Source organism: Amphibalanus amphitrite, unplaced genomic scaffold, assembly GCF_019059575.1.
Source record: "Amphibalanus amphitrite isolate SeventyFive unplaced genomic scaffold, NRLGWU_Aamphi_draft 000042F_arrow, whole genome shotgun sequence".
Lineage (NCBI taxonomy): Eukaryota > Metazoa > Arthropoda > Thecostraca > Balanomorpha > Balanidae > Amphibalanus > Amphibalanus amphitrite.
Window position 1 is genome coordinate 23,128 of NW_024881538.1, and position 26,153 is coordinate 49,280.

The following is a 26,153-nucleotide window of genomic DNA, read 5'->3' on the forward strand; positions in this document are numbered from 1 at the left end:
ACCGCGAGATGCTCTGGCTCGGTGCTTTTCGACGAAACGTGCCTTGTCGAGGAGCGAGCTGCGGCACTTTCTTACTGACGTCGCAGCTGGACGTCGGCGGCGACACGGACACACAGAGCCATCTGTTGAGGAGCGTGTCAACTACCGACGGCCGTCGACGCCTCGTCGTCTCTCCGTCGCCGACCAGCCCGGTGTCTTCTCTCCTCTCGCTCCACCGTCGAAAACAGCCGGCGCCCGGAGCCGCCAGCGGGCCGAGACACCGTTTTTCGTCGGCAGATTAGCGGCTTTGTCGACTTTACATTCGCATCAAGCAGCGATTGTCAGTCGCTGAGCGTTTTTGTCGGTTTGCAGTGACAATTTTGGCGCTCTGGCGGCGTGGCCGCCCACGGCGCGGCGCGATTGTCGCTGCCGGCGGCTGGTGACGTCTGTGACGCGTTGCAGACATTACTGACGCGCCGGTGAAGCGGGGCGACAGTGGCTGGGAGGTTACAGAAGCTGCCGCCAGGGGCAGCACCTGTGTGACCGTTCTGTCAAGTTCGGGAGGAGCCACCGAGCGGCCGGCTGTCCAGCCATTGACTGTCATTTATTAGCAGAGGACGCTGGGCTTGGGCCCCCCAGTAACGGTCTTGTCACCAGATCGAGCACGTTCATCGCAGGTCCACCAGATGGTACCGTCTCCGACGGCACGCGTCATTAAAACACACACTGATCAGTGAAATGATAGCGCCTCTCAAACGACCGGTGGACCGGAGGAACCATCTGCGGACCAGTTCGTGGACCATCTGAGCTGTTTGGGACCGGCGAGAAAACCGCATCGGCACGCTGCCCAATTTGCTGGCGACGTGTCCACCGTGGGCGTATTAGCGCCCATTGTCCCAGTGACAGATGAACTTCACTTTACTTCATCTGACGGAACAAATGACCGTCACCTCGCTTAGTCTGACGGTACAGCACGCGCCCGGCGAGCGGCGGCAGCTGGCGGCAGTGGGCGCAGTTCCGCCATTCGGCAGCTGATTCTATTTGCTTCGGGTGTCACGTAGGGTGCATATCTTTTGTGTGCTGTTTCGTCGGAAGACGGTGGCGCCCATAAATAACGAAGCTTTCCAATTACGGCGAGTGTGAGTAATCCTTTTACGCCCCTCGGTCCGAGACAGCCGACGCCAGAACGGCGTCATGCATATCGAGAAACATCTGCGACATAGCCGATGGTAATCCCGTTACTCACAATTATCAGAATTATCAGCGCGCCTGTTCATTGTGACGCTCGCCCACGGCGCTCTGCTCCCGGGCTGGGCGAGGTGGAAGTTTTACCAGTTTGTGGTAAAGCAGGCGGTGCGGCGCTGTCGCCGGGCTGCGCGCCGCGTGTACGGAGATTGGAGCTCGTTCGGGTGGATAATGAAAGGGGAGCAAGTCACCGCCCGCCGGCGGATCAGGGAAGCGACCGATTGGGGGCGCCGGAAGAGGCGAGGCGCACATGGGGACGCTTTAGGCATCGTGTTCATTGCTTGGGTATTCGTATGTAATGCATTGGCTTACCCGTGTAATGCAGCATCTTATAAGTAATTAGGGAATAAACCTGAACATGGTTGTTACGTAATGATAAGCAGACACTTATGGGTGATCGTCTGCTTACATTTTACGTAGATGTCTGACAGCCTTGTTTCTCCTTTCACCTCGTCAGTTTGGTGATAACACATTCACATCCCGTGGTGAAGTGCAGCGCTCTGAGTTTTCTAGAGCCCAACGATCGGAGATGCGGCGGAAGATAGCGACGGCGCTGCTAGACGTAAGAGCATTAGATCGCCGGCTAGCCTGACGCACTCGATAGACCAAACGGCATGGTTTCGACGTAAATCGCTTACAACACCCGCCTCAGGTCGATCTGTGATAACGAAAGCCCGAAAACGTCAAGGCGCATCGTATCGCTAGTAGCAATCACCGTGTAAAAAGAACAGACAGTGACCTCTGTCAGTCGGCGGAAGCGCAGCCTGTACCTGTCTATCCAAATATACACCCATCCGTCCACCGTTCAGAGTCACCCACAATTCAGCCCGCAAACAGCCGAGCCGGCCGGCGGCGGCTTCTCAGTATGATTGGCCGGTTGAGTGGCCGTGCGCCGTTTTTGTCGACGCGCTGCTCTCTGCGGCGTTTGATCGAGTTCTGTCCGTGCCGATAATCATCCGTCGCTGTGACGAGACGCTTCCTTTTTCCCGGCCCGTAAAAAGCTAATTACATCGATGAGCCACTGCGCCGGGAGCTGCCGTTTGCGATGGGCGGCTCCCGCGTAGGTTGGTCGGTAGGATGCGGAGCATGAGAGAGGCCAGTTGGTTTGATTATAGTCCAACTGCAGCGCGGTGAAGCCAATCATTTTCATTGATTGACGGGGTGACGGGCTGTCGTCGGGTTTTTCACATTCTGAACCACATGCACACTGAGAAAACAAAACGAGAATGGTTATTGACTGATTATTGGGCCCTGATTGCAGCCGCTCCGTGGGCGCATGTGGATACTACAGGATACACTTTCTTGTGCAGGATCCTGGCTGTGCAAGAGAGTTGAGCGAATGTGCGTTCTAGACTGCGACTGATCTGCTGTTTCCTTCAGACTAGGCTGTTCCTTGTGGTTGTGACCACTGTGTCTCGCCAAACACAAGCTGCTACGACTTTGTGTTCGAGTTTCGCCTGACTCAGGACTTCCGACCTGACCGGTGAAGCGTCACATTACCCCCCCCCCATCCCCACGTGACGGCCGGCGCCTCCTCCGACACCCATCCGTCACAGATCACTGAACAGCTCCCCGATCACTCACCAATGTGACTCACTGATAATCACACGGGCCACGCGCCCCTCGCCTCGCCAGCGCGGGAACCTCGAGCAAAACAAAGGAGCGACACCGACCCCGCTCAGACCAACGAGTCGTAGACGAGGCGCTCTGCAGTTCAATTCGAACTCACTGAGTTAAATGACTATAGTTGCTAACGACAAATAGTCGTTTAGTGCAAACAGTTCAAAGGGTTCACGGTAGGGTGTGTAACGTTCCAGGCAATCGACATGCCCGTGCAGTGCTAACATTCGCCCATCGCCTCTTTTGTACATACGGCCGATGATCCAGCACATAATGGGGACCTGCCGAAGAACCTTCGCGAGCTTCCAAAGATGAGGCATTTGCATGTCGAGACGTTCTCGGTGTAGAGTTGCTTTGTCACCCGCCCACCGGCAGTGTAATTGGTCAGTGATCAGTCCAGTGACGTGCAGTGAATCCCACGGCCGCTGCAGTTCGGCGGGCGGGAACTCGCGTGCGTCGACTCACTGAACAAATACGGACAGGCCCGCGGATCCGAGTGGGCGATCAAGCGTGCCAACAAAGGCCGGTGAGTGTCATATTGCAACTCCTACATGAATCCAATGGAACTTTGAGGTAGTTCCCACGATTTCTGATGCATCGCCTCCTTTCCGACTTCTAAATTCACTGATTGGCTAAAGTATTTTCATTCCCCTCTGCTGCCGTCAATGTCCTCGAAAAACTATTAAATTCCTCCGCAGCGACCAGCTCGGCGCTGTTGACATTCTCGGCGCACCTGTGCATTTCTGGAGCGCGCCTCGGTCCGGACGTCGGGAGGATTGGGGAGGGGGCTCCTCACTGCGCCATTGACAGCTCCATTCGACACCTGAACGGGGGCAAAAACAGCGGCCCGGGACGCTGGCGCCTTGGCAGGCGATAGAAACTGTTAACGAGGCCGTCCCGGGGGTATCAGACTCTAGGTGAGAGGGGCGAGGGGATGAAGGCGACCTAACGGAAAGAAGCGGAGCTGTGGAGTGTGGAGGGTGGCAAGGCAAGAGGAATAGAAAGACGAGATAAGAGTAAGATGAGGGCATAACGAAGGCAAGTTATTTTAATTATCTTTTAGGTCCATGCACTGGGGAAAGGTGTTTTCAAGGATTCAGGCTTGTTGGGATGCCGATCCTGTGAGATAAATACATGTTGATATGAAGATGCAATAACTACGTACCAAAACACGAGGGATAGTTGGCTGGATGATCTTCGGTAAACCCAAGGTAAACCCGACATGTGGCAGGATCTTGGTTTTCAGTAGATGACCTTAATCCCTTGCATCTCGCTCCATTATCTCTTCTCCCATGAAATTCCCGCCCTCCTGAGACACCCAGAAGGATCACCCGTTTCCGGCTGGTTATCCCAGGAATCTAGCCATATCAAACATCTTTGGTCATGTCTGCTACATGCTGCAAATGTTCATGACTACTGCTTCCCTAATGTAAAACTTTGTATTCGCCCGGCTCGCACGATACAGCCTCAACATTGAACGTTTCTTGTCTTCGGAACTGGGACTGCCCATCACCAACGCGATGGCGCCATAATCGTTATAAAGCTGTCCCCAAGCCCTGGCTGTTGTAGCCGCTCGTGTGCTCGTCACGACCTAGCGATCGCTCGCCCTCTCCAACATATTGCCGGCGAGCCCCATCACCTTTCTGCGACATCTTCCTCTCCTCAGACAAACCAACAAGGCGGTTCTGTGCGCCCTGGCAGAGCGGCTCGTCGCCACACCCGACAGACGTCACCAGCGGGCTCGAAATCGATGTGCCCGTATCAGCGACCCACCGCCACGTCGCCTCCCAGCCCGCACACATAAATCCGCATTCCGGCGGCGTCGACCGACCCGGACGACATCGCAGGCCGATGACGCCGTCCGATGACGCCGTGCCAAATGGCGGTTTGGTGCCGTCAGCCGCGGCGGCGGAACAGACAGGCGTGGAGAGCTCGGTTTGCCTCAGAGGCCCGGCGCTCGGGAGTTGGAAGGACTGGAGATCGGAGGCTCGAATAGCAGAAGGTCGAGAGTGGAGGGTTTGAAATGTTTGAAAGATGCTGTGGAAAAGTTTGACTTCGATAATGGAGAGGAAACACCTAGACGCGCCGATTGTATCAAGCTTAGCTCAAAACACGCAACTCGCCAGATGAACTGGACCGGTTCATCTCCAACGTTTTTTTCTTTTTCTTTTTGTAAAAGGTAAAGTTCTATTTCGTTTCGAAACAAGACGACAAACACCTTCGGCTGCATGCGGAAGATGGCGTCAACTGCAGCCACACGTTGCAGATCTCCCCTACCCCTTCCCAGAAGGTCGCGCGTCTCTGTCGGTTGGCGCTGGCCGAACGATGGCGGCGGGGGCGGGGGCGGGGGCGGTATCTGGGAGTGCCGAGGGGCGGTCCATCAGTTCGGGCCCTGCAGCCGCTCGCCACATTGCTCCTATCATCCCGCCGGGTAAATGTGCCGTGACCGGCAGCGCCCGCTCTTTGATCTGGCTCGCCGCGGCCCGAGCCGTGACTAATTTATATGACCGTCCAGATGTCATAGGATTTGTGCTGCCATATGATAAACAGAGATCACAGGGCACCGGGGGCGGCTGGCGGGTAAAAATGGACCGATCCTAGCGATAGCGTCGTGACCCCACCCGCCGCGTTCATCTGGCGGCGACCGGCGAACGACCGACCGGCGGCGGCGGGCGGGGGCGGCGGCGGACAATCGCTAACCGGCCGCCATCAGTCCCCGTGCTGGTTTGTCGCGTCACTCCGCCGCTGGTTAGCAGCCGGTGAGTGACTGGTCGTCACCGTCACTGCCAGCGCGACGCGCGTCAGAACGCCTTCAGAGCTTCGCCGTCGCCCGCTGTCGATCAATTTAATCGGCCGTTCTGTTGTGTTTGGCGAAGCCAGCGCGGCGGCGACAGAAGCGACACTGAGAGGCGACAGAGGCGACAGAGAGGCGACACTGCCGCCGGCGACAGCGCCCCTGTTTGACGGACTCCGGGCGTGACGCATCACTCCGTTACGCCCCGACCTGGGCTGAACGTGACGAACGGCATGATCTCGTCACGGTGTATAGGGATATGCGGCAGTTCGTCGTCAATTTTGCGCATAACGGATTCAGATGTTTCTTATGCCTAACCTGTACATTAGTCATTACTTTCCTGTTTTCCTTTTCATTAGTACTCGTGAGCTACACAGAAGTATATGGAATACCGACGAAACGGTCCTCCAGAGCTGCTTTGGGTGGCAGTTGCACGCCTCAGATCGCATGGCGAGGAGGGGTACGGTTTGTTCCCACACCCGGAATGAATGCGAACCACCTCGCCCACCCGATTAACCACCGTTTCCGCCTACCGTCGCTCCTCCTCCGACACCGGTGGACATCTGCGATAAATTGGAGTGATTACCGGGCCGCCGGGACTGCCTGGTTGAGTGACGGCCGGCGCCGCCGTCCTGTGAACGGTCCCCTGTGTGTGAATCTGTCGGCTGTCGCGGCGGGGCCGCTCCAGTTCCGACACAGCCGGCCGACAGGTGTATGGGTGAGGAGGGCCGGGGCCGCTGCTGTGGGACCCTCCGCCGCTACTGCTCACAGCCGGTCGGGTTTCAGACAGCCGCCGCCGCGCACCCTTTCAAACTCCCCGTCCCTTTCATCGGCCGTAATTAAGTCCGTCTTCAGTTTTACCGCTATTCGTCGATATTACCCTCACTATCGAGAACCGAATCCTCATGCATATTCATCGGGAGCGAGTGGGGACGCCGGCTCCCCCGGCGTCTTTCGGCGGCTGTCACCCTCGCGTCGGGCCGGATTTTTTCGACGCTCCCCCAGCGCGCCGTCTCGCCGAGACGCACCGCCGACGACGCCGATTTTTAAACCGATAATTATTATTAATCAGCCGACGTTGGTTCTAACAAGGGCGGCTGAGCGCAGCTCCGGCTCGCCCGCGCCGCTTCTAGAGGAGTAATGACCGGATTAAGGCGGCTGGCGGTGCGCCCGACCACGGCGGCTGCGGCAGTGGTAGCGATGGTGACGGTACGGTGGTGTTAGCAGAGCTGAAAGTCCCTATCCCTCACTCACCTCAAATTCTAAGCTATTCAACTAGGTGACGCATGAATTTGCGGCATTTTGTTTTGCATTTCATTGTAGCTAAAATGTTTCTACAACCACGTTCTTTTTCATTTTTCAAAGACAACGATTTTTCTCCCCAACAGTAGAGACACGACACAATTTCTAGGGAGCTCGTCATATTCCAGAGCAGCGCGTCACCCCGCCTCAGAGCTGCGGTGAGAACCATCAGTGACCACTTAGCCCCGTCCTAATCAGACAATCGATTTGTCCACCGGAAACCGTGATCGATGCCTTCCCAGTCACTGCCGTGATTATCCGAAATTAGCCTGTCACGGGCCTGCCGCTCGAGTCAGAGCACCCTCCCCTCCCCTGCCCATTTCCCTCTCGGCTGTTCGGAATTGACTTCCTCGGTACCCAGAGACGCCACACAGGGCGCCTCGCGTCGCGGGGCGGTGCTGCACAAAGACACCCCGGTTCCTGACGGTTCTGCGCGATTTGTCTCAATTGCGCCGTGGCTTGCGACCGCGACGTGGCCGCCGCTGGGGCCTGACCGGCCCGTTCCGGCACGGGGTGGGGTGGGGTGGGCGTCTGCAGTGGGTGGATCAGACCTACGGAGTAACGGTGAACCCTGTGCCACGACGGCTGGTCTCCGTGACTCAGAGCTGGCCAATTGGGGACGAAGGCCGGATGCCAGTCGCATGGCTCTCCAGCCGCCGCCAGGTCAGGCTTGGACGGTTCATGGAAGCAGTGCTGTTGCTGCTACTTATGTCGTCGATGCTAATGTTGAAGCGGTTTCTTTTTATTGCGGTCTGCATGGATTTAAAGGTCTTGGTGATATATGACGATTTCTGAATACAAGCCCAGAAGTGAACTCAGTATCTGCCAAACCTCACTAAGGGCGCTTGATATCATACCTGTGCTGTAGCCGTAGCGCCCACCCAAAAGCTTCAACAACACACACAAACCTCACAAAATTCAGATCATTTGGTCTCTTGGCTTTCGAAACAAACCCCGGCCTCCAAACCCCAGCCGCTGCCTAGCTCTCCCAAATCCCCGAACCCCGTTCGTCGCCCCAGTCAGTCGCCGATGGCGACGCCGCAAAAACGCCGAAATGCGATCCAGGCGAACGGAGCGCCGGCGCGACGCGACACGGGAGAACGGGACGCCGCAATGTCATTTGTCACCGACGCGCTGAATTCCCGATCCGACGGGGAGATTTTTTGCATGGCGTCGACGCCCCTCACCCCCTGTCGGTTTGTGTGTCGGGCGCTGCGGTGCGCATGCTGAACACGCTCATGTCTCTGCGATCGGTCGACCGTGAGTTGAACACCCACTGGTCCATGGCTGCGTCAGTTTGAAGCACTGCTCGTCACAGTCGCCGATGGGTGCTGCAGTGAATCGAACAGCACGCCGATGGCCCGAAGGAATCCGCCGTGATGTGTGCGGAGCCGGCTGATACCAGTCTGTTTTCCCACAATTAGCGCGACTTGCCGGCGGGCGTCTGACGTTGCACCGTGCCTTGTGCCGGCGGCGATGAAGGAAGGAAGTCGCAGCGGACACCGGAGCCGGCCCGTGGCGACGGATGGCTGCACGCGCCGCTGCCGTCACGGCCGCTGACGTCACGTCACGTCATCGCGCTGTCACGTCATATGACAACACCGGCGCGAATCACATCACATGCCGCGACATGCAACTGAACATCACCGGTGTTGGAGACCGTTACAATCCCCGACAAAGCCCGTCAATCGGGATTACCAATATCACGGACCATCGCGTCATGGTCGTCACAGCGCGCGTCACGTCACCGTCACAGCTGCACCGGATTGGCCTCGGCTGGCGGAGTAGCGTCACATTCATGGAGCGCCTTGAACGCCGCGCCTGCAGTCGCCGTCAGTGCCAGCCGAGGTCGGGCGCACAAAGACCGTCCAGCGGAAACAATAAATTAGTCATTATTACGGTAAAGTTCCCATACGGGCCGCTTATTACAACTGCAGAGGAAAGAGCGCGGGCCGCGGCAGGGGCGTTGACGGGAGTCCCCGATCGGCAACGGTGACTGAGGTCACGACTGCAGGTCACAGCTGCTTTGGGGGTGAGAGGTCAGGTCACAGCTACTCGGGGGGAGTGCTCAAAGCACAGATATTGTAGAGAGCTGGGTCAAGACTAGAGCAAAACATTGCTAGAGATGGATTGCAGAAAGTCTTGGGGAAGAAAGAATACAAGTCACAACTGGTCAGGAGTCAGCTTTGGATACAGAAGAGATCCAACTCCTGACCAACCGTCGCATGTCGAACGGTGTCTCATCGTCACCGACATATGACCGCTGTCCCGGAAAACGGACTCAACTTATGATCCAGCCGACGGAATGATGTCAGAGGCCGGCCTGTTGCGTCAACGCCACTGTACTCTTAACCCAGAAAGTCGTGCTCACTCCTTTTCTTGTGCGATACACATCTGGTTCTGGTAAGCCTCGAGGAGAGCCTGTTTTGTGAGTGCAGTGGCGGCTGGCTTTTGCATACCCGTTTCTCTAGAGCGACGACATTCCTTGCCGACCTAGCGTCACGGACGCGTGAATGCTGGTGGAATCAGCGCACTTAATTTGCCAGATTCGTGGCGTGGAATGTGGACTATCATAGCCGTAACAGGCTCTAGTCCATAACACCTGCCACAAACTGACAAGCATCTCAACCAAGGCACGCATACCGAGAAATCGGCATGATGCTTCAGTCAAACCACAACGCTCTTTAGAGAGCTGGTGCGGTATTAGGAGAGTCCTCAGGTAGGGGAGAGTGGGGCAAAGCGGCCACCCGGGGCAAAGCGGCCACCCTTCGTTTTAGCCCTTCATAGCTGGCGTCAGTTCCAATTTATGGTTTCCAATTATACTTCTCTTCACGGTCGTTCGAATGAGCCAGACCGGGGTTTCAGGCCAATCACCATTGTTCTGTGAAACACGGAAAAGCATTTCTTGCCAGGTTACCAACTATGTTTACGATTTTTAAATGTTATGTTATTCCATAACCGTTTGGATTTTTTATAAGCGTTCTTGTCCATGCATTGCATGGTTACCGTACATGTATTCTACCAATTTTTATGTTTTTTACCCCACTTATAGCTAATCTGGAATATTTTTGTCTCGGACGGTATGCGCGGGGCAAAGTGGCCGGGGCAAAGTGGCCACCCCACAATTGGCCATAAGTTGCTTCCATCTGGATAAAAAACATTATTTGTATTCAAATGAGTCGTCATGCATTCATCATGGCCACTTTTCAGTTGCATGAGTTACCAAATAATGCAATTACTTGTTTATTTTCATGAAAATCCTTTCTTTGTTTACCTACAGGCAGAAGATGATAAAGTAAACATCCATCCTCGTATAACCTTGCCACCATCAAATACCCTAGTCGTACACGAGGCAACTATTTTGTTTCTCATATCGGGACTTGAGAAGACGCCGGTGGCCGCTTTGCCCCAGGGTATGGGGCAAAGTGGCCAATATGCATAGGTTTAAAGTTTTGTCAATATCTTTCATATGTGAACGCCTTTGGAAATAAAACGCAGTTGAAATAAAAGGCAACTTAATAGGGATCACATTGGTATAGAAAGAATCTTTCGAAGTTTAAAAATCAAGCGTTGGCATCGTGAGAAGCGTTAGGGTGGCCGCTTTGCCCCACTCTCCCCTATGTTCATAAGGTTCCGTGTGATCGAGGCGAGTGTTTCAGGTGACCACTGAAGCTCACACCTTTCTCGCACGCTCTGCTCTATCGGATGACGTCACGAACCTGTTCTGCCAGTCGCCTGTCGGATTGTTTGGCCAGAGGCACGTCACAGTTATCACTTATCACGACGGGATTACGTCTCATCATTGATTTCTGCCCGACCGCGTCCGCATATTTGCATGCGATTATATTCGTCTCCATTCTAGCATTATTCTCCTTTACAACATCGGCTTTTGACGTTCCCCCGATTAACAGCGGGCTAAGAAACGTTTTCCAGTGCAGCAACAAAGACACCCCACCCCCACCCCCACACAACATAACATCGGCCTCAATCGTTCCATTTCGACTTACTCCACTCTGCAGGCCATGACTTCCGGGTTAGTGGGTGGTGAAGTCAGTCATGAGGCTCCCCCCTCCCCCTCCCCCCACGGGATGTCAACTCTCCCCTCCTCGGGAGCGGAGCGGCTGGTTAACGTGGTCCAGCTACCGAAATGCGCCGGAACTCTTTGATTGGCGCCGCCGGCCGACCAAAAACAATTGGCAAAAAGCGCCGACTGCCTAATAAATTGCAGAGTCATATTAGTGCCGGCATGCGGAGATGTCATGATGGGGAGGGGCGCGGCTAATCGGGGAGAGGGGAGCGTGGGCGTGGGGGAGGGGCCGATAAGGCTGCAGCGTTCGTCCCCCTCAAGTTGCCGACCCGGAAGCTGCAGCAGCGCTCCCTCCCCCTCCCTCGCCGCCCCCTCTGTCGTCACAGTATTGTAGCGGCATCCGGCGCGGCGGCGGCTGCACCCCAGCTGGGCGACCTATCACACTCAGTCGAGAGGGTCTACCCCTGGGGTGGCCCTGGGGTTATTCAGGGACTGACCGAGGTCTTCCTCCGGCGGCGACCGCTGGTGCTAGCGACCGGTGCGCCGCTGCAGTCACTGCGTTGACCATCGCTCTCACCTCCCGCGCAGCCCCCCCCCCTTCCTGTCCCCCTCCCCTCTGCGAGCGGTCACTGCTGATTGGAATACTGGGAGGATGGGACAAAGGCAGTCAATCGAATATGATAAAGTCCAATAGTATGTCGGCTAGTTGATAGACTGACGCATTCATAAAACAAACGATATCATAAGTTGTGAGGATTAGACAACATCATCCAACAAGGCCTGGACAATTATTTTGTTTGGCTCTGATTGCTAAGGTTGCCATTGATACATAATTCACTTGATTTTTAGACCTCCAGACTTTTTCACGTGGCTTTGGTCGCACCAGATCGATAGCGTAATAAGGCATTGAGCACACCCACGGATCGGGACAACTAGTCAGATCTGAGAGCTGTCATCCCTCTCCCTGTAGTAACTGACGTTGCTTGTCATGTTCTTCCTATCCTACCAGCTCGCACATGTATTATCACGCATGTATTCGATTGCACTGCGTACCCATCAAATGTACCCATTGAACCCACGTTGGGTGCCACCGTATAATGGGCGATATTACTGGCGATAATACAACCAGGAATGCAGCTCTAAACGATACTGAGCGCGCCTCCAAATAGCATCATAAAGACAGGCGCTAGAACGGTGCTCACACGACTGCAAATGTCGTCCGGGTGAATAAATTGTGAGCCCGCAGTCGATGAACGATGGGGTGAGTAGTATGGGAACTGGAAGGTGATGAAAATAAATCACAGTACCGTAAGACCTTCACTTTCATTTAACCTCATGTCTGGGGACGTTAAAACCAACATTTTGGTGCTTGCAGCGTACGTAGCCCTATTAAATTCAACCGTCAAGAGGCGAGCATTTCTGTAGAAATGTTCTGTAGCATGTCTACGCTATATTCCACTCGGCCGCGTCGCAACGGCCGCGTAAAATTCTTCCAGTTCGGAAAAACGAGAGGAGGCCACGAGCCATGGCCACGCAACCTCCCAGTCTGTTTTGTCTGAGCCGGGCCAAGGCCAGTGCAAGCTAATAGCTTCAGTATTGGTCCCATCACCGGCGTGCGAGACAACTCAAAATTAGGACTTGATTACAAAAGGAATGGTTATACGCTACCATTATACCCACGGAGTACGGGACTGGGCCGTCCCGTGATGCCTCTAGTTCCAGAGAGCGGAAGGAAGATAGGCGGCCGCTGCCTGAACCATGTCAGCACCCTCCTTCCCCGATTTTCCGGGAGTCACGGTCGCGACCGAGTCATGTCAGCCGCGTGGCGACCATACAAGAAGCGTGCGCGGGTAACTACCGCTGGACATTTGTCGCTTCTCTGAACCGAACAGCATGCGGCCCGAGTCCCGTCGAACACCACTCAGGAAAACGTGGCCGCCGATAGCACAATCTACGATCGCCTGTGCAGTCCGGTTTATCGACCAATTCTGTAACCAGGCCAACAAGCAGCTCGTGCGGGGAGAAACCCACATTCACCACGCTCTACCGGTCTCTCACGAGCTCCGAGCAGCGCCGATATGGATCGGCAGCGCGGCCGATCCCCCCGCGGGTCGAGTTCATGTCGGAATGAACCTCCACCGCACGCCAACCGGCATCTGTCGTCCGCGCCCGCTGCCGACTGTTCCGGCCCAACGGGATTGCCGTTCTCAGCCTTGGACCAGCGGCCGCTATCAGTGGATTCATGCACGCCTGTGGGAGGGCTCACAAATGCTCCGTCAGATAGCGACTACGAGGCCAATCAGGGCTGCCGCGGCGGCTGCTACCGCCCCGCGCGCCGCTCGCGAAAAGACCGGCTCACCGTTCCCAGACGGTCGGTACTGAGAGCGGTGGCGTGCTCGGGTCCGTGAGGAGCCGTGCATCCCCGGGGCTCTGGCCGGTTCGCCGGTTTGGGGTGGCCAGGTGGTCTCTGGTCTGATCCTGTGGTAGTCAGGTGCAGCTCAACAGCCGAACGAGCTGTGTAGCTAGATGGGGCCGCGGTAGCGACCGAGGATTGGGGCAAAGGTGGTGATCAGTGGAGGGAATTTAGCATAGCGACCATCTTTCTAGCGACCATTTACACAAAACTGAGGAATAGCATGACTGGCATGATGCGACAAACAACATATTGCATTTTTAATGCAAACTCTTGAACAAAAGTTAAAGAAAAACAATTTTTCTACCAGAGCGTTTAGGAATGTGACTTGATTCGCTATTCACTATTAGTAACTGATTGGTTGATTTGATTGACCAATTATTTGAATAATCAATTTGCACACTTTGTCACTGAACCCGGAAGGGCGTGGCTGAAAAGTGGTTTCATAACCCCCTCCCCACTCTTGCGATGATTCACTCAGAGCAAACTACCCTCTTCAGAGGAGCAGGATATGTCAGACCACTTTCACCATAATCAGCCTGCTCATTGCACGGGAAACATCTATTTTCTGCAGTAGCCCGATAACAGCTTATTGAGCTCACACCATTGAAGCTGGCGTTTATGCACCACACAGGAGCTCTGATTGCATCCCATGTTCCATATAGGATTACCGCTCCCGAAATAACTCTTACGTAAGTTATTTAAGGATCAAATTGTCCGCGTCATATTGTGGGTTTGTGAAAGTGCTCTTTGTTGATTGTGAGAAGCGGCTGACCCCCTTTCACTAAGCGCTCACCCGGCTGTGAGTGATGAGCATGGTGTTCGATTACATGTGTGAAATGTGACACACTTTATCACCAAACACAATCGCAGTGGTTATTACCATTATATGATAACACCCCACTCGATCGAACAAACAGGGCCTCTTGCTTCGAAACCAAACCTTATTAACGGTAAAAAATCGCTTTTAATAAGCCTCGGAGGCATCGGATCGCCTCCGCAGCTCCCTCGAACATCATGTTGTCTTTCTCCATCCTCTTCTTTATTGTCATATACCCAGACTATCGCTCTAACCCTTCTCTCTCTGTTCTTTTCCAGCGGGCGGCGCTGGCGGAGCGCGAGGCTCGCACGCTCAAGGAGCAGCTGGCTGCAAGTCGGGAGCGCACCCCGTCTCGACACAGTGAGGCAGCCTCGTCAGGAGCCGGTCACCCGGACTCGGCGTCCGAAACCCAGCGGCGAGCCAGCCTCGGAGGCAGCGATGTCTCCAAAGAAAAGGAGGTAAGACGACGGGGATACTGCGTCTTTGGTAGTCTTTGGTAGTCGTCTTTGGGAAGGGATGCTGCTTTGGTAGGAGACGTTCTTATAGACCCTGCGGTGTATGTACCTGACACGTGCAGACAATGAACAGACATTGCAGACACTGCTGAACACAAAGTAAAGCTAATGCGCTGGAGTTGTGTACATTTCCGACATCGATCTGTTTTCAGTTTGCTATGCTACTGTTATCTGATTGATTGGTATCATTTCCTAGCAATGTCAAAACACTGTCAGTTGTCCGTTCCAAGTCGTACGACCCTATATCCCTGTCATCAGCTCAACTGATGCTCCTGTATTGATTTACCCCCTCCCCTCTGCCCCTCTACCCCGCCCCTCTGCCCTGTCATGCACGAAGCCCGCTTAGCAGTCGATGTATGTTTGCAGTGTTAAATATTGAGCGGCGCTATTTGACCAACACAGGGCTGAAGGGCTAATTGTCTGGTGATTATATCATCGGCGCCGGTCTTTGAGTCGTGCCCGACGCGACCGGATCGTATCGATGTACGACCGTCGTCGCCCTAATCTTTCGGCGTCGTTATCGTCGTGGAACGGCGTGTTTTTCGGCCAATCGGCGTTTCATTAGGACAGAAAACATTGGTAGGCTGCGCGGTTGACCGCGGTTGCTAGTGCGGTTGGCAATGAGGGTTAGCTCAACCGTCAGAATCAAATCGGATCGACAGTAAATTGTCGCAAGATTGCCGGTTTGTTGGTGAACTGCGGTCACACGGTGCGTTTATGATCGGCCAGTGATGGCCTGGAATTAACAGCGACAGGAAATTGATAGGCGGGATTACCATATTGGATTTTCAAACACTGTTCTGCTGTAGTCTGATCAAACTGAATTTAACTTGCCATCGTAAATTGTGGTTGCACACTTTTCAGTCAGATCGCCAGCATCGCTGAAAATGAAACCTAAAAATGTGCACAACCAAATAAACTGTCATGGTTGTTGTTCGATCAGCAGTAGAACAGACTCACCTCAGTTAGTTTCAGTTAGGTGCTCCATAAATCATCGGACGATTGTTCAGGAGCACTATGGACTGACACGATCGGTTATAGGGGGTCGTAACTGACCGATCAGGACAGTGGGGGACAATCAGGGCCGGGGCGGACCAATCGGGACCAGCTCGTAAATACACGATCATAAACGGGTCCCGTGACATGGTACACGTGTCAGTGACACGTGGACGGTGTTTCGTGAGGCGGTGTTTGATCGGTTGGGCGCCGCTGTGCCGTGGTGCTCATGGTACGATACCTTTCCTGATCCCTCCCAACCCCTCTCGACCCCTCCCCTGACGACGGTCCTGTCCCGAAAACAGCTCACGCGCTGATTTACGTGAACACCTTAGATACGGTCCCGATTCACGACATCGACAACGACACGATCGACGACATCCCTCAGTGCCCTCACTCCTCCAGCGCCCCTCCCCCAGCGTCCCCTCCCTCAGCCCTGCATCACTCCTAGCCAGAGCCCCTCCCCCATTACCTGCGTTCGCTGCCGGCGGGCGTAACAGAGCTCATTGCTGAGGGGCCGCGGTTGTCGGCTGCATTTTGGCCATCCTGCGGAAAAGAGGAAGAGCTAATCGTCAACTAACTTACATATAGAAGCTTTGTTTCAGTGCTTTCACCGATGCTGCTTCAATAACTTACACTGAAAACAATTTAACCCAAGGCCGGCGAGTAAACCGGTGTTTCGCGGGTACCCCTATCCGCAACCATTTTTAACCACCCTCCCAGGAGTCAATTTAGGACACTACACTTCGCAATTCACCCTGGAAAGTAGTAACCCTCCACGACTATTCGCGCACCAATGGCTTGCGACCCCTCCATCGAAAGGTATTCATTGACGCCTACCTGGCAGACGCGGCCCACAAACCCCCAAGAGAGGGATTACCCTCCACGCCTACCCTTTGCCGACCAAGTCACGAGGTCCCAAAAAACTCCCACGCTTGTCCATTTTTTAGAGAAGATTTCTATAAAATGACAATCTCACACCTAGAAAACATCGGTGAGAAAGTTTCACTTCGGCGGGAAAGACCAAATCGAATTCCCACAGGAAATTCGACATGACCCTTAGTCCATCAGTCATGTGGACCGCCTGAAAATGCATGGAGATGTATAGCCGTTTGTTTGTTTGTTTTGTTTTGTTGGGTTAGGCCCTTTCGGTCGACAAGACCATTGCAGAGCCGGAAGGATAATAGGAATTAGGGGGAGACATTGGTCTGGGCAGGCACCCTAGTGAGTCGCCGGGGCTGAGCCTATCCAAAGGACAGACCACCCAGCCCCAAGGCACTCACTGCACCCGGCTACGGGGTGCGCTCCCTCGGGAGCAGCGGTGCCGCTCCAAGGGAGCAGCCCGCATGAGATAAAGTTGCCTGCCCAGCCCGGAATGGGGTTGTGGCGTGGAGGAGAAGGATTTCAGTATCCTGAGGATAGAAGCACGTTCTTTCTTTTCTTTCTTTTGTTGAATAGGTGCTTCGGACCTTGCGGACCATTGCGCACCGTTTGTGTTGATCAACGATATACTTATATACGTAGCATGGTTAATATATTGTGAAGTCTAGTGTGTTGTGTTGTAGTAAGTGAATGTTATAAACGATTTATGAGATTTGTTGCGGTAAGATATGAAAATAAGAGATGTAAGAGGTCTTCATAATCATTTCCTAATAAAACCGGTACCGTAAGTTGCAGAGCATTCTGCCTACAATATTGATGCAGAACGTTTCTTTCATTATCATATTTGTGGCAGTGCAAGAGGATATGCTCAATACTAAGTGGCACTCTGCAACGGGGACAGGTGGGCCGAGGCCGACGATCAAAAATGAATGAGTGAGTATGGTAAGTATGGCCGATGCGAAGTCTAGCTAGCGCCTTTTCTTCTTTTCTGGAATGTCTAGTAGATGACCAGCATCCGATCTTTGGTTTGATTCGATACAGATGTGAGCCTGGTCCGTTGGTATTCCAATTGAGTTGCCAAAGATGATTGCAGCGAGATTTGATGGAAGTGCGAATAGAATCAATATCGAAGTGTGCTTGAGAAATGTGTGGAAGTTCCAAGGCTTTCTTGGCATAGTGATCAGCCATGGTGTTTCCCATTATGCCAGCATGACCAGGTATCCATAAAAACTGTACTTTGGTACCTATCTCCGAAAGGTGCTGGTGAATTTGGGCTATACTTATGTGTGTATGTTGTGAGGTGTTCAAATTCTGAAGGCTTTGAATAGCGGACTTCGAGTCGGAACAAATGCAAGCTCTCTGGACACGATATTGTTTGATCAGCTGGAGTGCGACTAAGATTGCATATAATTCAGCAGAATATATTGACGTGTTATTGATGAGCCTCTTCCGCATCCTAATGAAATCTGGAGAGAAAATGCCTATACCGGTGAGGTCGTTAGCTTTCGACCCATCTGTGTATATGAAACGATATGTTGCATTTTCTGTCTGATATTTCAAAAACGTTTGTTGGACCTCTTCAGGCGAGACAGACTTTTTGGATGTTGTGAAAAGCAAAGAAATAGCGAGATGATGGAATAACCATGGTGCGAACCCAAGACGAGCTAGTGGAAGAACAGCAGGCATGTTGTAACCCAATTCTTCTTCATATTTCCGAACTCTAGATGCTATCGTAAGGCCTGTTCGTTTTTCGCATCGTCCGAGATAATTAAAATGTAGTCGAGGGAGCACATCTAAAGCTGCGAATGCTGCATGCTCCGGAAACTGTTTAATCTTCGCATAATATCGTAAAGTAAGGTCGATGCGTCTAATGTGTAAGGGAAGTATGTTTGCTTCTACTTGAAGAGAATGTATTGGAGAGGTTTTAAGGGCGCCTAATGCCAGCCTAAGAAAATTATTTTGCACAACCTCTAGCTTTTGCAGAGCTGCATGGCTACCGCCAGCGTACATCGCACAACCATATTCTATCACTGGAAGAACAAGTGCTTTGTAAAGACGCAATAAAGTAAGTCGATCTGCGCCAGCTGGTGTACTAAGCAGACACCGGAATAAATTAAGTCTTCTTTGGCACTTTGGTCGTATGTGTTTTATGTGTTGGTGCATATTCAACCGTGGGTCAAGGACGACTCCTAAGAACTTAAAGTGAGGTACCAGTGGAATATCTTTGTTTTTCAAAGTTGGAAGGCGTGAAGGTCGAAGAGAAACATGCTTCGAAAAGATCATCAATGCAGATTTCTCTGGAGAAAATTCTAATCCGTATCTATCAGACCATCTTTCAAGATTTTCGAGTGCAGCTTGTAATCTTTGAATGCCTACGTCATAATCGGGTGTAGTGCACCATATGGCACTATCATCCGCAAATAAAGAAAACTTAACTCCAGAAGGAATATCATGGAATAAGTCATCAATCATAATGTTAAAAAGCAGAGGAGAAAGACAGCTGCCCTGCGGAAGACCGTTTTCAGTTTCAAAGAAGTCGGAAAAGATCGAACGACGCCTAACTCGAAAACGTCTGGAACCGGTGAGGAAATTGAGTAAGTAATAGCCCAGATTTCCTTTAATTCCAAGTTTCTTGAGTTTCCAAATCAAGGCTGGCTTGTAGACCATATCGTATGCACTTTTAATGTCTAGGAATATTGCTGTAGTGTGTTGTTTCTTTTTGTAACCTAGTCGAATATCGCTTTCAAGTCGAATTAATTGATCTACTGTACTATGATTGTTTCGGAAGCCACATTGAAATCTTGAAAGCATGTCCTGCTGCTCGAGAATGAACGAGAGACGCTTAGAAACAATGCGCTCCAAAAGTTTTCCTAAGCAGCTTGTCATAGCTATAGGTCGGTAACTGGTAGGATTGTGTGTCGCTTTCCCTGGTTTTAATAACGCTGCTACTGTACTTGTCTTCCATTCTTCAGGAAATAAATGATTGGCAAAAAGTGAATTGAACGTTTTGAGAACCAAAAGTCTCGAACGCTCTGAAAGATTGCGAAAGAAGGCGTAATGTAATTTGTCCGGGCCGACTGAGGTGTTCCCGGAGGCACTTATGGCATTGTTGAGTTCTTGGAGAGTGAAAGGAACATTATAACTTTCGTCATTGCTAGAATGAAAAGATGCATGATCAACCTGAAAACGTCGACGTGCTGCAGCCACAAAATCTGGAGAGTATCTTGCGTCGGAGCTGGTGTGTGAAATTTGTGATGCTAATGAATTGACAACTTCCTTTGGTTCACTAACTACACGACCCGTTGGAAGACGGAGAACTGGGAAAGTTGCACTTGTCTGCTTCCCAGTCATTCTACGGATCAAGTCCCATATCTTACTGAGTGGTGTACTACAAGTGAATGAAGAAAGAAAATGTTACCATGACTCACGCTTAGCGATCTTGATAATACGCTTGGCGTTTGCGCGCTCCTGATTTCGTGAGATTAAGGCTTGGTCCGTTCGGAGTCTTAAATATGTACGAAAGGCTCGCTTTCTCTTAGCGATGGCCTGCTGCACAACCGGTGACCACCATGGTACTGCTTTGCCTTTTTTACAAGGTTTTGTCATTGGAATGCTCTGCTTGGCTGCTGAAATAATTGTTTCTGTAATGTGAGATATTCCGTCTTCTGGATTTGCAGAACGATCTTGCATTTGAGCCTCACAAAGTTGGGTGAACTTCACCCAGTCGGCTTTGTTAAGGTTCCAACGGGGAACAAATGATGGTATTCCGGTAACTGAAAAACTAAATTTAAGAGAAATCGGGTAATGATCACTGTCATGGATGTCACTATCAACGCTCCAAAGAAACCAAGGGGCGAGACACGGAGAACAGAGTGATAAGTCAATGGCTGACTCTGTGTTGTGAGATAAATTAAAATGTGTCGGCTGGTTAAGATTAAGGGTAACTAGCCTATGGACGTCAATAAAGTCTTCGATTATTTTGCCTCTACCGTCTAACAGCTGTTCATCCCACCAAGCTGGGCTGTGGGCATTAAAATCACCCATAAGAAGAAATGGATGTCGGAATTGCTGAACGAGATGGTTGAGCTGTCGAAGAAGTTCGGAATTATCGAAATCCGGAGGAATATAAATACTACATACATCTATGTCTCTACCGTTGATGTACATGGTACACGCAACGGCTTGTAGATCTGTGTGTATATCGAGTTCGCTATGTGTATAATCATTCTGTACGTATAGCGCCACACCACCGTGGCGGCGCTGTCCGTAAAGCTCATCGTGCCTATATAAAGTGTAGTTTGATAAATTGAAATTGTACTGATCAGTTGGTAAAAACCAAGTTTCCTGGAGAGCAATGAGTACCGGTGTTAAGACAGAGAAAAAGTTTTTTAGTTCGGCCCACTTAGAAAGCAGGCCTCGACAGTTCCATTGTAGCATGGTGTGCGTATTCATGGTTGTCGACGAGAGGAGTTTCCACGGCTGGGCGAGGCCCAGCTCGACGCGCGGTTCCTACCCATCGAGACGCGAATCGGCGGACGTGGTTGGCGATCCCCTGTGCGAGGAGAGGAGGTCTGGGGATGGGCACCGCTGCGCCCCTGTACTCTGGTCCAGTCAGTAGTACGGCTTGTTCCTGGGGTCGGTTTCGTTTTCTGGGCGATCTCGGGAGAGACAGCTGGCTGAGAGTCAGGCGAGGGCACTGGCTCATCGATCTCGATAGCCTCAGTGGTTTGGGTCGTGCTTGTGGATGCGGTCGGTTTGGGAGCGAGAGGCTTGAGAAGCTCCAGGGGAGGGAGCGCGGCGATCGGCTCGGTCTGAGTACTGCATGAGACAGTTTGAGTGCTGGCGGCTTTTGCATAGGATTTGCCCGCAGTCGGAGTGGCGTTCTCTGCTTCTACCCGGCGTCGTGCGTCGGGATAGGAACAGGCGGTTTTGGCTTTCACTTCACAGATGCGTTTTTCCTTCTGCCAGACAGGGCACTGTGAGGACGAAACAGAGTGATCTGTGCTGTCACAGCTAAGGCATTTGACTGGAGTGGAGCATGCTGAGCCCTCGTGTGGGGCTTCTCCACACTTCTGGCATCTGGCGGACTGGCGGCAAGTAGAACTACCATGACCGAAACGCTGACACTTAAAGCAGCGGAGGGGGTTGGGAATGAACACTCGGACGTCCTTCCTAACCCAGCCGATCGTGATCTTTTCAGGCAGAGTCGTCGTGTCAAAGGTGAGAACTAGCAGACTAGTGTCTCGCCGTTGCCCATCGCGGAAGGTGGTCAGGCGGCGGATGTGTGTTACACCATCACCCCTCAGCTCAGACAGAATCTCATCCTCAGACATATGACGGAGTTCCGGAGCAAAAATCGTGCCCTTGGAAGAGTTTCGGCTTTGGTGGAGCGAGACTGTCACCTTCTTGCCGCAGAAAGTCGTGGTCTTCAGAAGCGGTTTGGTTTCTTTTCGGGAGTTTGTTTTTACGATCAGAGTGCCGTTTGCCGGAGCCTCGATAGCTAGATCCATGGAACCAGTGATAGCAGCGATCTGCTTCCTAGGCCAAAAAACGTTCATCTTCCGGAAAGAAACGTCGTCGTCGCAGGGCTTGATAACCAGAAAAGAACCGTGGAGAGGCAAGTAAGGCTCGAGCGGAGCGCGATCAACCGAATCACAGGCAGGTGCGTTGTCTAAGTTCGTGCGCGGGTCAGAGCTCCGGGAGTGGTCGGTGGACGGGCGAGGGTCATGGCTCCGGGCGAGGTCGGTAGACGAGCGAGGGTCAGAGTGCCGGGCGGGGTCAGAGGTCGAGCGAAGGTCAGAGGCGTGGTCAGTGGACGAGCGAGGGTCGGTACCGGGTAGATCAGTCGAGGGGCGGGCAGAGGAGGGAGGGGTGACGATTGGGCGGGAGTCGGTATCCATGGAGGCGGGAGTGAGGTCAGGAGCAGGAGTAGAGGTTGGAGGGGAGTCAGAGTCGGAGTCGGTATAGGAGTCAGAAAGCGGGCGCTGACGGCGCCGCTTCCCCATGATGGGGCAAACGGAATGCGGGTGTGAGCAGTGAGGGTTCAAGGAGTGGGACAGTAGGGAACAACTGGATCAAAGTGGGTGGGTAAGTGGGGTGGGAAGAGCTCTCAAACAAACCCGTGAAATGCTAACTGCCGGAGCTAGTCAACGATCGCCTTAGCCTGTGGATAGAAGCACGGACAGGTCGTGACCTTTATAAGAATTTAAATGGTCTCACTTCATAGTTTCGGAAGAAAAAGCGCTGCCAATCGTCCCGTGATGCATATTGCAGAGGTTTTAAAGATGCACCCGAACAATTGTACTTTCGCCCCCACTTGGAAACCGCCAAACAATTTGCCAATATATCATTGGTGCAAAAAAAGTTAAAGAATTGTTGTAATTCAAAACTGTAATAAGACAGCGCCATCTAGTTGTGGTGGTTGAGCCAACTCCTTCAGAAAAGGTTATGTTAAGGTTCGCCATCCACGGATACGCGTATGCGATATCTCGAGTAGTTCCAACTCTTTCAGTGAGGGCTATGCCAATGACTCGACACCCGCGGGGACAATATCCGGTGCTGGGTAGCTACCTTATCTTCGGACTGCAGGTACGTTGCATATTTTTGAGTAATAACGCGGGGTAGTCTGCTTACCCTCTTACCCTCTATCTGGACATGGCGAGTTAATACGCATATACCACCCGCAGTGCAAGGCTAAATTCGCCAGCTCCGGGTAAAATTGTTTTCAGTGTAGCCTGTAAGGAAGCAAAACAAATAAGTAAAATGAAATATTTCTTTAAGGGTGTCATCAGACTTATTAACTGATGACGGAAAAATATCTGCACTCTGCAGAGGTTGGTCGCTGGCGTCTCCACTCCCCAATTCGAAAGAAGTCCTGATTGCTAATCAATTTGGTCTTCCAATAGTCATGTCATCGCGCAAATACAATGACACTACCCATAATGCTGGGCTGTATACTATATAGTATATAGGGGCGTCTACTGTTCAGTGTTCAGCTGACCTAAGGCCATTTCTGACACCATTTATGAGTGGTGCCATCGATGGAGCTATTAAAGGAAATAGTTCACTTTCACGAAATTATTTTTTTTTGCAACGGATTTATGATTTTTTATGTTCAAAATAATCAGCAAAGAAAATAAACCTTTTTATAACAAAAGATTATTTTCTATATTTTGATATAGGAAGAACTTTTCAGTTTCTGTAAGGCACACGCGATCCAGTATGAAAAGAGCATGGGTCCCGAAAATTCTTCAGAAACAGAGAAATTATCGCAGCCACCGGCATTTGGGCGATCTGCTCGATCTGATAATGTTCCCCTGAATGTCCTAATTGATCAGTACGAGAATTTCTCTAGAGTTCTCGTAGATAATTTCTCTAGTTTCTGAAGAATTTTCGGGACCCATGCTCTTTTCATACTGGATGGAAATATATGCAAGGCACACATCCTCAACGCAAGACACCTTTTTCGGGACGAGAGATAGAATATCTTTGCCTAGGGTGATCGTTGGGCTGTAAAAGGTCCTGATTTATGCTCGTCTCAGCCCAAGCTACGGAACTGCTATTCCAGTTCAAAACCCATGTTAAAAAGTGAACTATTTCCTTTAATAGCGTTCCGAATACATTGGTCATACTGGCTACTGATGTACGGATAGGGAACAGGCAATGGAAGAGAAAATGGGATCGATTTGTTTTTTATGTTTAGCGTTGTGTATCGTGCTTGCGCTTGGTGAGGGGAATCCATGGCTATGTTTATGGAACAATTACGTTATTTTTACACGTCACACAGGTAACGCTTTTCATTTACGAAAATCCTCCACTTGCAGTTTGTTCTGCACTGTTGTCCTTATAATTTAACCTTCGCCCCAGTGGGGGGGGGGGGTGGCATATGTTACCACCCTGTCGCGTTTTTTGCGTGTGAATAAAAAACCGCGGCGCGTAGCGCCGCGCCGCTTGGGGTAGCTTTTGGTACATCAATTTTGGACAATGTGTGAAATTTTTGACCCCAGGTCATGTCAGGTCAGGTCACCAGGTCAAGTTAACTGACCAAGCCTAAAAAAAGTTTGGAATCATGTCCAGCCTGCAATGTTTGTCAGAAAGGTTTTAAACTTGGTGGATTGCATGCTGTTATGGGCACCTACAATTTGTATATCTCGGATTTTTTATATCCGTGACCTAAGGTCAGGTCAGTGGCGTGACCTTTCCATTACAAGTCAATGGAGAAAAATGAAAATGCCTCTAGATCCGTGTGTACGCATAGGAACAGTCCAAATATTTCAGAATCACAATGATTTAGTCCACTGGTGACGACCAAGGGGTCATTTTTGCTTATAGCCTCTAGAAAGGTCATCCGAGGTCATTTGAGGCTACAAACAGTTTTTTGCCAATAACTCGCGATTGGAAAGAGATAGAACGCTGGAGATGGTTTCATTGTGTTTGTCTTGTTGAGACGCATCGACTGATATGCAACATGACCTTTTCCGGTCAGGTCATGACCTTGACCTGAGGTCAAATTTTCAAGTTGATCTTTCAAGGTCAAATTATAGTTCATTCGACGCGTCTCGACGAGGGAAACACGATTCTGGCAATAGAAATGTCGTGGCTTTTTGTAGTAGAAAGTTATTGTCGATAAACACTTTTCGTAAAAACGGCTATTTTTGGAGTTTTTGCCCTCTGGAGGCTAAACCGTTGACCTGAGGTCAATATTGATAATGACCTTTTCAAAAGAAAAGTTCAAAAGCTACCGATTGCTGTTCCATGCGTTTTCCTAGCTATCATAGTTCCTGAGATAGCGGCATGTTTTCTGAAAAATATCATGACAATTGGCAAATTTTGACCTTTGATGACCTCTGGTGACCCCAATATTGCTCTAAGGTGAAAAATGACCGAAATACTTTCAAACGTACGCATTGAGAGCTATCGACTACTTTTTACCGCTTCTTTCTAGCCCTCTTAGTTTTTGAGTTAAAGGTGGGTGGTAACATATGCCCCCCCTCACTAGGGCGAAGTTGGCTGAGACCGCCACTGGGGCGCGGGTTAAGTGTGGTGTTTTTTCACATGTCTTTCCTTTGCTCGTCGTATATCGCGGCATTTTCAGTTAAAAAAGCTCATTGAATTTTTGCGTTTCCGTATTTTTGTCACTACTACTGCTTTCCGATATAAAACAGCCGCACCAAAAGTCCACCCCTCGCCGTTCCGCCGCGCCGCGCCCGGCCAGTCTCTGATTTCGTCAGAGGGTCTCGGCGCGCCGCCCGGTGCCGCCGGCCCGCTGCATGCACCGCGGCAGCCCTGCAGACAAAGCCGTAAACTAGCACGGCACCGATGTCACCAGACGACATGTCGGCGGGGCCGCGGCCGGCCGGCCGACGACGACGCCCATTGGCTGATCGAGAGCTGGCCGAACGGTGATTGGTCAGCCGGCCGGCGGAAGCCACATGCGTCATCCGATTCTGCAATTAAACTGGGAATATAATAAAAACGAGAGCTGAATCTGATGACAGGCGGGGGAGTAAACAGACGCCGTCTCGGTGTGGATGCCGTTTTTGCTGTCACATCCGGCGTTC

General features: G+C 51.7%; 1 protein-coding gene across 2 annotated transcripts in view; it reads left to right on the plus strand.

Moving 5' to 3' along the window:
* LOC122376764 (homeobox protein cut-like) overlaps positions 1-26,153 on the plus strand; it is an 80,285-nt gene that overhangs the window by 12,068 nt on the left and 42,064 nt on the right. For both annotated transcript variants that reach the window (XM_043356710.1, XM_043356718.1), the window contains exon 2: positions 14,479-14,658. In XM_043356710.1, coding sequence (XP_043212645.1) covers positions 14,479-14,658 — 180 coding nt within the window. The remainder of the gene's footprint in view (positions 1-14,478; positions 14,659-26,153) is intronic.